At 49.2% G+C, this 12047-nt stretch overlaps 1 protein-coding gene across 12 annotated transcripts in view; it reads right to left on the reverse strand.

Moving 5' to 3' along the window:
• Positions 1-12047, reverse strand: part of EIF4G1 (eukaryotic translation initiation factor 4 gamma 1) — a 1670216-nt gene that overhangs the window by 281683 nt on the left and 1376486 nt on the right. For all 12 annotated transcript variants that reach the window (XM_069618798.1, XM_069618805.1, XM_069618804.1 and 9 more), the window contains 3 exons: positions 9990-10094; positions 9298-9457; positions 8747-8880 (listed from right to left, as the gene is read on the reverse strand). In XM_069618798.1, the coding sequence (XP_069474899.1) occupies positions 8747-8880; positions 9298-9457; positions 9990-10094 (399 nt within the window). The remainder of the gene's footprint in view (positions 1-8746; positions 8881-9297; positions 9458-9989; positions 10095-12047) is intronic.

Here is a 12047-nt window from a genome sequence, read left to right on the forward strand (position 1 = left end):
TCACATGCAAATTAACAAGGGGGTGGTCCTATCTTAGCAGGACAAAGACTGATGTGTTTGGGATATTTCTTCTCTGTGAAAGATAGTGAGCTAAAGACTCTGAGCAAGTCTCTCGTAACCAGGACTAATGTCCCAGGACCCCCCTTGTTAATTTTCACATGCTCATGAATAAAGAATACATAGCAGTACACATGCACAACCACGGGAGGTGGCAAGGCTCAACAGAAGAAATTACTCTTACCTCCTCACCAGGCTCACCTTTAAGTGAACAGGTTGGGAGCACTGCTTGGCAAACTCTGGACTCCTCCCTGGAATCCCTGTTCACCCAATAGAATTTTGTGAAGGTATGCGTGGACCTCCATGTAGCAGCCCTGCAAATGTCTAGTAGGGGCACACCAGACAAGAACGCCGTTGTTGCAGCAATTGCTCTGGTAGAACGGGCTCTCAGACGATCAGGCAGCAGTCGGTTTGCCAACCAGTGACAGTGGGTGATACAGCCAGAGAGGCACCCCAAGATGAAAGCCTTGGACAAGGCCTTCCCATGGATCACAGGACTAAAGTTCACATAAAGCTGAGAAGTTTTCCAGAAATTCTTTGCGTGGGCCACATAAAACTTCAGCGCTCGAGCCACATCCAGTGAGTGCAAAGTCTTTTCAGCTGGCAACGAAGGCGGGCAACAACAAGGGTTCGTCGAGATGAAATTCCAACAGAACCTTGGGCATAAAGAAGGGGTGTGTCTGCAGCACCATCCTCATCTCGTGGAAAGTCAAATAAGGCCGCTTTCAGGACAGGGCCTGGATCTCACCCACTCTCCTGGCAGAGGTGATGGCCACGAAGAAAGCTGTCTTCCAACTTGAGCAGAGCTTGATGCATAGGCTCGAAAGGTCCCCCCCCCCCCATGAGCTTAGTCAGCACCACGCTGAGTTTCCACGCTGGGGCAGGCGCCTAGACCGCGGGAAACAGTTGGAACAGTCCCTTGATGAACTCCTCGACTACATGGTGCAACCAAAGCGAAGACAGTCCCGGTGTAGAGGGAGATAGCCGTCAGATGCACCTTGGAGGCAGGAGTGCGCCAGCCCCGACTTGGCCAACAATGTCTTTTTGTAACCGCCATTCGTACTCCATGGTCAGCAGGTAATCTCTGCAGAGTACGTCTGCTAGAAGATAGAGTTCCCCTGGAACATGTGATAACAAGGAACATGTTGCGTTTGAGAGCCCACTTCCAAATGTTCTGTGACAGTTTGGACAGCTCTGGAGAGTGCCGCTCCCCCCCCGCCCCCCCTCCCGTTTGTTCAGATGGCAGTGGTGCTGTCTGCGAGGATCAGGACCGTCTTCCCCTGCAGTTGTGTCTGGAAAGCTTTTAGTGCTATGAACAGAGCTAAAAGTTTCAACAGGTTTATGTGGTTGGATGCCATGTCCGACGACCAAACTGTGCGCCGTTTGTTGAAGCAGGTGATCGCCCAACCCTGGGAGAGATGCGTCTGTAGTTAGAGTGGCTTCCACTGAGGGGGTGGTGAAGGATTGCCCCTTCAAGAGGATGTCCCTCGACCACCACCGCAGTGAGAGAACTAGGGCTGGCGAGACAACCACTAGATCATCCCATTGTCAGCTGGCCTGACACCACTGGCTGTTGAGCCACTCTTGCATTGGACGCAAGCGCGCATGAGGAACCAAGTAAATACATGACGCCATAATTCCTAACAGTCGCATAGCCTTGCGTACCGTCACCTCTCGATTGACTACATATTGAGGGATTTGAAAAAGCATGTTTTGGACCCTCTCGTTGGAGGGGAAGACTAGGCCATCCTTTGTTCAAATTAGAGCCCCTAGGAACTGCTTGATCTGACTGCGGTCTAGGCTGGATTTTTTCTCGTTGATAGAGAACCCCAGACTGAATAAAAGATTATCGTCATTTGGGTATTTGCCAGACAGGTTTCGTAAGAGTCCCCTGTTATGAGCCAGTCGTCGAGGTAAGGCTAGACCGGGATGGATTGCCTGTGCAGATGTGATGCCACCGCTAGTACCTTTGTAAATACCCTTTGGTGCAGATGCTATGCCGAAGGGTAGTACCTTGAACTGATGATGCTTGTCTTGTATCATAAGATCTGAGGTATTTTCTGTGCGCTGGCAACATTGAAATATGAAAGTATGCATCTTTCATGTAGTGTTGCCATGTAATCCCCCTGTGATAGCAGGGGAATGACTTCCTGCAGAGTGACCATGCAGAACTTGTGGCTTTACAAATTTGTTCGCTGGTCGCAGATCTAATACAGGGAGCATGGTTAGATCCTTTTTGGGTACAAGGAAGAACACTGAATAAATACCTTTTTACCTGTGACAGAGGTACGAGCTCTATGGCTCCTTTTTCTTGTAGTGTCTCGACTTCCTGAAGAAGGATATGAAGATGGTCTGGTGTCAGTCGTCTTGCTCATGGGGGTCTGAATATTGGGGACCGGTTGAACTCTGTACAGTACCGGTGGGCCACTGGTCTGTAGTTATCCCCTCCCATGCCTGAAGGAACAATGTTAGCCGCCCCCCGACCAGGGAGGAATGGGAGGGGACCCGAATCTTCGGGTCATTTTGAACCGGAGGCCGGGGAGCCTCTGGGGGTAGAGTTCCAGCCCCTTCCTTTTCCACGACGCTGACCCCTCTGGAGATACAAAGTGGTGTATCCGCCGGTTTCCTGTGGAGCGGACCAATTGTTTCCTGAGGAGTACTGCTGATGGAAGCGTTGGCCACGAAAAAGCCGTCTGGACCCAGATCCTCGTCTTGTAGAGGGTCTTTGTGTAATTTGGTCCAGTGTTTTCAGAGTGTCATGCTCCTTTTTTACAGTCTCGAGGGCCTCGCTGACAGCTTTTCTAAACAGGTTGGATTCCTCCAAGGGTTTATTTATAAGTGACGCTTGCGTCTCTGGCTTGAACCCAGAGTTCCTTAGCCATGCATGTCTCTTCAAGAGTGTGCCCTGAGCCAAAGATCGACCAGCTGTTTCGGCGGAATCCAAAGTGTTTTTAAGTATGCTTTGGTTTAGTTGTCAACCTCCTGTAGGCCTTGTAGCAAGGCCCACTGAGCGTCGGCGCAGCTGGCCAATAAGGTGGTATTGTTGGCAATACGTGTTGAAAAAGCTGCTGCGGCTGTGACCCTCTTCCCAAGGGCGTAAAGTCTTTCACCTTCCTTATCAGGGGGTGCCTCACCAGTTGACAGAGGGACCCCCTGCCCTTTTTCTCGTAGTGGTCACCACCAGAGAGTCTGGGGTGGAGTGACCTGATAGAAAGGGGGTATGAGGGAGAAGGACAAAAGAGCTTTTCTATCCTCGGATTCACACCTCTTGTAAGAGCAGGTGTTGATAAAGGAGAGAGCCAAACGTTGTTTAATTGAATTGAGGAGAGTAATAGCCTGGCTGCCCGGTGGCTTCTCTTTGAGAATGTACTCCACAAAGTCAGCTTCAGGGACAGCTTCATCTGTGGAGATTTTAAAGTGTTCAGCTGCTTTGCACAACATGATGTTAAACGTCAACTGATCATCCACTGGCGAGGGTTGTCTAGTGGGAGTGGTCTGGGGGAATCCAAACATATGGCATCAGGATCTTGTGCGGGATCTGGAAACTGCCACGGCTGAGGGTCACCCATATCCGGGCTACCCCCCCCTACCCCTCTAAGGGATCATGCATGTCCTCGGGATTGTTGAAATGATCCTCATCCTGAGTGTCTGCAGGAATCTCCTCCTCAGTGAAGTCATAGGTGTATATATCCTCTTCCTGAGAGGAGTCAGAGTCCTGGGAACTTTGCTACATGGTCCAAAGGGCTCTCCTCTCGTGGTCTTCTGTGCGTCGTTTGCTCTGAACGGGTAACAAACCTGTCCAGTCTCTCCAAACTTCTCTCTTAGTACATACAGAAGACCTAGAATTGTCTAGAGGTGGAAAAGGGTCTTGAAAACTTTCTTCTGTCGTATAACGTCGAGATTTTTGTCTCAACCTAGAAGACATCCATTCCTCACCCTCCGAAAACTCTTCCTGGGGGACCGACAGAGGTGGGGCGTCCCTGTGCCTTTCTTTCGGCTTATGGGAGGGTTCCGGTACTCTCTTTAGGCTACCCTTGGATCTCAACGGATACTTGGACTTTTCCATAGGCTGCGAAGAATCTCTAGACTGCCGTTTGTGAATCGGCAGAAATGATTCTTGCTATGCTGTCGGCGACGTCCTCTGCAGACGGGAGGCACGTAGCCATGGCCTGCAATTGTGAAGGAGCCTTTTACGGCAGAGCCAGGGCTTGACTTCGGCGGCGCCTTCTTTGGCGGAGCCGGAACCCTGTCGTCGCCGGACGCCTTCTTGTGATGCGTCTCGACGGAACCCAGGATATTAGAGATATCGCCCCCTGTTTTTGATGGCCAGGTCACTAGGCGCATATGCGGCTGCGTGGAGGGCTGCCAATCCCGACTGTCGGCGGTTGCCGCCGGAACTTCCGGTGTACCAATTGGCGCTGAAGCAGACTGGATCACCGTCGGTCGAAGCTCCGGGAGGTTCAGGTTTTCGGCAGAGATCTAGAACTGCCGTCGAAATAAGTGACATCCAGGGCAGATCCTGAACATAGGCGTCGAGTCTTCTTTATCTTTAGCCATGTCCACACTGAGTAGGCCTCAAAGAATCTACTAGTATATTCCAAGAAGGGAACTCGACGAAAAATCACTCTTGAGGGGTGTGGAAAGTTCAGAAAAACGGGTCCCCGTTAGTCAGATGATGGAGCTTGAGGCTCGATTGACCGGAAAAAATAGAGTAAACTCTTCGAAAAATTGCAAAACGCAGTAAAAGCTCGAGTGCTATAGCACAAGGATTCCCAAAACTTGAATGTGTGGTAAAAATCTGAAGATGGCTGCCATTGGCTGGGGGTATTATGACCCAGAGACCAGTGATTGGTTGTTAGGAGAAAGACAGTTCAGACATGAAACTGAAACAGATTTTTTCTATACTGAGGATTCCCAGCCTGACAGGGACTATATTCATGAGCATGTGAATCCATGCCGGACCCCATGATGGAGAATAGCCTAAACACAGTTAGAGCCTAACAATGCAATTATCAGCCTATACAGAGCTAGATTTGAGAGTCCTGCATAGTGGGAGAGAGGCCCACACCCAACAATGCAATGTGAGTATCAACCTAAATACAGTTAGAGCCTAACAATGCAATTTTGATATCAGCCTAGGCGCTTGCTGTGGTGTAGCGTAATGTATCAGGTATAGTTTACCAGTCACATTCCTGTTCCATGGTCTATAGAATTGTTGTGTAGCAAGGTTTCCGGAGAAGAGGGATTGCTTTACTTCCCACCCTGGCCGCTCATACCTTGTTCGTTGCTGCTGGTTGACTGCTGGCTACTGGCTTCCCCTTTGGGGAAGAACTGTGTTAACACCAACAATGTGTGGCCATTACTTTGTCAGGGCTTGGGGGACTACACTGTACTTAGGACCTGCCTGCATCACCTCCAGAGAGCTTAAGCCTTGATTGCTTGTCCAACATTACCATATATAGAATCTTGGCTGGGGTGCTCTGTGCTTCTGCTCTGCCATATACAGATTCCCCCTCCAGTCTTTACACTTAGAATGTGCTGCAACGTGACCATCCAGAATTTTTGGGACCAAGTATTTATTCAGACGTCGTAGGTCCAAGATGGGTTTCCAGCACCCAGTCTTCTTTCTGACCAGAAAGTATCTGTAATAGACTCCAGAGCTGTTGGGAACTAGCTCCATCGCCCCTTTTGGTAGCATGGATTGCCACTCTGGGATGTGCTGCTCCTGACGGGGAACCAGAGGGATACGATGACACCTGTGTTGGAACGCCAAAGTGTGTCCTTGGGCGAGAGCGTGCAGGACCCATCGGTGGTGGTGGTCTTTCTCCACTCGCTGACTAAGCGCGTCAGCCAACCTCCCATCAGGGTGCACGAGTGGGGGCCCGACATCCTGACTGGTACAAGCTTGCTTGGGTGCCATGACTGCGACACTGCTCTCTGCTACCATAGTCCTCGGAGCATCCTCTGTAGGCTTCTTGCATTGAAGATCGGGAAGGCTGTCTTGAAGACCTGCTCGATTTTCCCCTGGAGGAGCGAAAAGACAAGCAGTGCTGATGGAGCGCCGAGAGAACGGGCCGTCTCAGTATATGTCTTGATGGCCTGGAGGGAATAGTCGACGGCCTTCCCAAACAGATTTTCTCCATCTAAGGGCATGTCCAGCACTTCGCTTTGACCTCCTGATGGAAATTAGTGGCTTTCACCCATTCCCGTCGAAAAAGGCACACTGTTCCCCATTTGCCGGAACTCCGTGTCAGCGACATCCACTGCCACTGCGATAGTGTGATCTGACACCACCTCCCCTTCCTGGAAGAGAAGGAGGGCTTCCATCTCATCGTCGGGGAGGAACTCCAGGATCACTCCTAGCTTGTACTACAATTCCCTGTCCTACCTGGCCAGGATAGCTGCACGTTGGATGCCTCGATTGTGGACGTCGCAGTTTAAATCACCTTCTTCCCCATGGCGTCCATCATTCTTACCTTGCTGTACGGAGGGACTGACGACAAAGAGTTAGCCGATCGTTTCCTTGCGGCGGGAGACACCACCGAGTCCAGCGATGGTTGCGAGCTCAGGCAGTTGGGTGCAGAGTCTGGCACCCTATATTTCTTCTCCAGATTATCCCATTTGGGTGGAGCAGTGCAAGGGTTCTTCATGAAGGCCAGTCCTTCCCAAATGTCACCTAGAAAGGGCACTGCCATGATAGTTTTCCTCTTGGCATCGAGCCGTTGATACAAGAAGCCTTCCTTCTTGGTTTCATCAGGCACCTACTGGAATAGCTCAGAGGCCCTAACAATCGTGGAGTGGAACAAACCCACCTCATCCGATGGGCAAACCCTATGCGGGGCATTCAAATGGGGCAATTCACCCTCCACTGTGACAATGTCTTAAGTCATCTGCCGTGGCTGAATAAGTTCCCGTACCTGTGTCTGCTGGGGACAGAGGGTGGAAGAGGTTGATATGTGGGCGTAAGTTGACGCTTGCTCTTCTTCGGCGTGGACTTGGGGGACTACAGGTACCAGCGCCAGAGACCTTATCTGGATCTCTGACACCAAGGTGCGTGGAGCGAAACAATATCCAAGGAAAGGTTCCTCAGCTGAGAGGGCAGAACAGGAAAACTAGGCCCTGCGTGCCTTCATCATCGTGGACTGTATGCAAGGACTCCTTATTGTCATCCATGGACGAGACCCATTTGCCTCCCGCTTTCCTCCTCCTCCCACCCTGAGGTCTTGAACCGGGAGACCGGGGCCAGTTTCACCCCTTCTGGCGTGCCAGCAGACTTTACCAATGTCTCTGCAGTGGTGTTGCGCTTTGGGGCAGCCACCCTCATAGGATCAGCACCCGTAGCTGCCGTAGTAGTAGCAGCAGCCAACTGAGTCGTAGACGGTCTTCGCCTGCCGCCAGTTGAGCCTGCTTGAGCTGCGCTGCCTTTTCCCCAGTCTGCGGCTTCTCAGACTTCTCCCATAGCTTAGCTGGGGTAGATGACTTCCTCTTTGAAGAGGAGCTTGATAGTTGGCTGGCAATAGCAGCGGAAGGTGATGCTGATCTCGCCCCATCTAATTTGGGGCCTGCGTCCGCAGCGATCCCAGTGAACACGGAATTATCTTTGCCTCGTCTTGGGCCCACACGGATGAGAGCGCTCCTCGGACCGGCCGATCCTGGAGGAGGCATGACCCTGCTCGGAGCCAAGATCGGAGGCCTATGCCTCTCCTTTGCCGTTTTCTTAGAGAAACCGAGGCATATCTCGCACTCTACTTCCTTATTGCCTGGGTGTAGGCAGTAGAACCATTCCACAAACATTCCGAAGCCTGCAATTGGTGCAGTGCCTGAAGGACACTTCCCTCCTCTCCATCATGGTCGGAGGACGGAAAGTAGGCCCAAGATGGCCTTCTAGAATCTTCGATGGATCTTGGCCCTTGCCTGGCGCATAACTTCGACAACAGCTCCCCCTGTCAGTAGATTGACAAATAGCTCGGCGATCAACTTGAGGACTCCCAACACTGAAGCGTGCAGTAAAAATCTGAAGATGGCTGCCAGAGCAGGGCTTAGGCAGAGGACTGTCATTGGATGGGGCAGTAGATCAAGAGTACAGGTCAAACTGACTTGGGATGGTGACTTGCCTTCGCTTGTTCCAAGGTCAATCACTGCAGTAAATTACGAGGCAAAGAAGGGGTTGAATGGTGTTGAATCACAAGTTTGTTTTGTATTCTGCTTGAATGCGACCAACTCATGGCAGGAAAGAAAATCTGACGCTGAGGTGTAAGGGATATGGGGTACCTGCATACGTAGAGCAGAGATAGTGGGACAGGAATGTCACGGTGAATACCCTTTTCAGTTTAAAAGATGAAAAACAGGATGAGATGCTCCAAACCAACCGCCAGACTGTTGTATGTAAAGCATGCACATTTAAGGTTCACAAGCCTCAGAAAGCTATTCCCAGCAAAGTTTTCTACAAATGGGTTTAGTGCACAAAACTAGACTGCACTCTTAGGCTTTGTATTGCTGCGCCCACACTTTAAACTATTAAAATATGAGAAAGTGTAGGTATTTCAGTCCCAGAATATAAGCTGTGTGAGGGGGGAATCAAACTCCTGGTTGCAGGGAGACATTAGAAGGTCTGAGTCTCAAGGTGCAAAAGCAACATTGTTTTAAAGAAATACATTCTGAAGTGCACACTGCTGGACTAAGGACAAACCTTCGTAATCTTTTGAATCCGGCTGGTGTCGATAGGCCGACTACCTTTGCTAATTGGTACTGTGTTCCAGCCATCATCTGCTACCTGGCCTCCTCTTCCACCGCCTCCTCCACCACCACTACCTCCTCCGCCGCCTGAAATATCACAAGGGAAAATATTAAGGATCGACAATGGGTCAATGCAACAAATGGCGACAAATTGGGGTATGTAAAAAAAGAAAAAAAAAATACAGGAATAATGGTTCATGTGTACATTGCAATGACCAAGCTAATGTGTGCTTAATGAAAATTTTCAAACCTATCTTCAGGCTAAATTGCTGATCTGTACAGATAAAGACTGATTTAAGCAAAGGAATGGCTCTGCTGTCCAAGATGAAGATTTACCTTGCACCGATATACAAATAGGCTAACACAGTTAAGGGAGTGAGGCGGCAGAAAACAGCAATATATATTTTAGGGCAATTCTACAGTCTCAGGCTGGAGTAGTCACAGTGGTGGTCTTTGGGTAGGATTAGTTCAGGAATAGATATCAATATCTAGCCGTGTGCTTACCAGACCCCTGGCGTCCCGGAGGATCCCTCCTTTTGTCTGGCTTGATGGACATCAGATTATGCACTTTTATGGCCTCCCGTTGTTCCTCCATTTGAGCTTCCTTATGGATCTGGTCAATTGTCTTGGGACCTTGCTCCCCTCTTCGAGGAACCCAATTACACTAAAACAATGAGAGTTGCATGAAAACAGGCATTTATTTTTCCACCTAGAGCACCCAATATTAACCATAATTTGCATGTCAATAAACATGAGGAAATCGGAAATCAAAGCAAGACTTTGCATACATCACAGCTCTCACAACTTGTAAGTTTGGAAAATCCAGTCATGTGGCAGAGAACAAATCTCCCCCCCCAGCCCCACCCCCCTGTTTGTAAAGTGAAAAGCAGACAATATACAGGTGAAAATCATTCTACGGTTGGTGGCCTTGCACAAGCGTGATTTCAGGACCTAACCTTGTATGCTTTGAGGGGGACTGGGTGTATCAGTGGCTGGCACAGCACAACCTACATTTGGTAGCATTGCTGCATTAAAAAGCTGAATGAAGGTGCTCTTGGCCCAGATTTAAAGCCACACAAACCAGAGCTGGAGGCTAGCATGGCGTCTAATGGGCCAGTATGCAATATGAGACAGTTTCAACAAAGGATGCAAACAGCTGAGGGTTATCAGTGGGAAGGGGAAAGGAGGATTCTTACCAATCGCAGATCAATCAAATCCTGCAACATGAAGCGGATACGCGATGACGTTTTCTTTTCTTTGATGATCTTATCCATTTGATTAAAATACTGATCCATTCTTGGCTGAAAAAATAATATTTTAACTTGAGCGCAAAATAAAGACCATGAACAGCCTGGTGCTTACTGTCTGAACAGTTCATTAATGAATGCGGCACTATGTAGAAGATAAGAAACAATACAAGAAAATTGCGCCAGTGTTCAGGAGAGTTGTTTAAATACATAGAAATCATGAACTTGACAACTTTTTAATGTGTCATTAGGTGTAGTAAAAATGTAGTTTAATAACTTATTCCCAAAAATTGCATTTGACAAGAATGAACAATTCGGCATGAAAGATTCACACATACAAATAGCCTGCCTGCTCAATTATAGGATTTCTTCTGACATATGTACGTAGCTGAGATACAAAGGCAATTTGTGAACATTCACTATGAAAAGAAGCCTGCATTTAACAAGTTGATATTGGGTACTGTGAGGTCACAGCTTCATAGAGCTGCTCTAGACATTACAAAAATTAACAAGCTGGTTGGACAACAGTTGAAATGGGTTTGAAAAAGGCATGATAGTTGACATGCTGAAGTAATTATAAAAGTTACCCAGTGTAGTGACTAACGTACTTAGGCCTAGTCCCCTTTCCTCCATACTGCATGGGCGTCCATTTCTAGGAACGGGAGATAGAACCATTTTCACCAGAAAAAACCTTCTTCCCCTTTAAATTTAGATGCGTGCATGGGTGAGGTCTTGGGAGCATGCGCTACCCTGACTCTGCCCACCGGCGCCACACCTCAGTCCCCATTGACGTGTCGACAATACTTAACATTGCCTAATGACATAAGAATTATTAAAAGGGGGCGGGGGGGGGAGAGAGGATGGTGGGACATATGGAGGAAATGGGACTACGTTAGTCACTACAGTGAATAAGGAACAAGGTATTTACCTGTAACGGTTCTCCAGCATGGGTCTGGCATAGATTCACATGCTTGTGAATATTCCGTCAGGCTGGGAATCCTCGGTAAAGAAAAAAATCAGTTTCACTTCTGAACTGTCTTTCTCCTAACAACCAATCACTGGTCTCTGGGTCATACTGCCCCCAGCTAATGACAGCCCTACACCTAAGCCACTCCTCTGGCAGCCATCTTCAGATTTGGTAGCACTTGAAGTAGAAGAGCTGCAGCGGGGTAGGCGGGTGGGTTCGCATGGGAATCCATGCTAGACAAGTAAGTAACTTGTTCCTTCTCCAGTATGGGGTCTGGCATGTATTCACATGCTCATGAATAAAGAATACATAGCAGTACACACATGCATAACCACGGGAGGTGGCAAGGCTCAACATTAATCATCTCAACATTAAGCATCTCTTACATCCTCACCATGCTCACCTTCAAGCGAACAGGTTGCGCAGCAATGCTTGGCCGACTCTGGACTCCTCCCTGGAATCCCTGTCGACGCAGCAGAACTTTGTGAAGGTGTGCGTCGACCTCCACATAGCAGCCCTGCAAATGTCGAGCAGGGACACACCAGACAGGAACGCCGTAGTTGCAGCGATTGCTCTGGTCGAAAGGGCTCTCGGACGGCCAGGCAACAGTCGGTTTGCCAACCGGTGACAATGGGTGATTCAGCCGGAGAGCCACCTGGAGATGAAAGCCTTGGAGAGGGCCTTCCCATGGTTCACAGGGCCAACGATCACAAAAAGTTGCGTCGTCTCCCGAAAACTCTGTGCAGTCCACATTGCACTCGCTCTGTCGCTAGAGCTCTGAAGTTCTAAGTCCTCTCAGCCGGTGACGAAGGTGTCAGGAAGAATACAAGTAACACCAAGGGCTTGTTTAGATGAAAGTCCGACGGCACCTTGGGCATGAAGGAGGGGTCCGTAGCACTACCCTCGTCTCATGGAATGTCGAGTATGACAATGCATTACTTACCATAAAAGCATTTCTGATGATTGTATCTGCTTAGATTCACATGCTGTGCATAGGTCCGACATCCAGTGGTCACTGCGGAGTATTGCATTTTGTTTTT

The sequence above is a fragment of the Ambystoma mexicanum genome, chromosome 10 (genome assembly GCF_040938575.1).
Source record: "Ambystoma mexicanum isolate Mex_15411 chromosome 10, UKY_AmexF1_1, whole genome shotgun sequence".
Lineage (NCBI taxonomy): Eukaryota > Metazoa > Chordata > Amphibia > Caudata > Ambystomatidae > Ambystoma > Ambystoma mexicanum.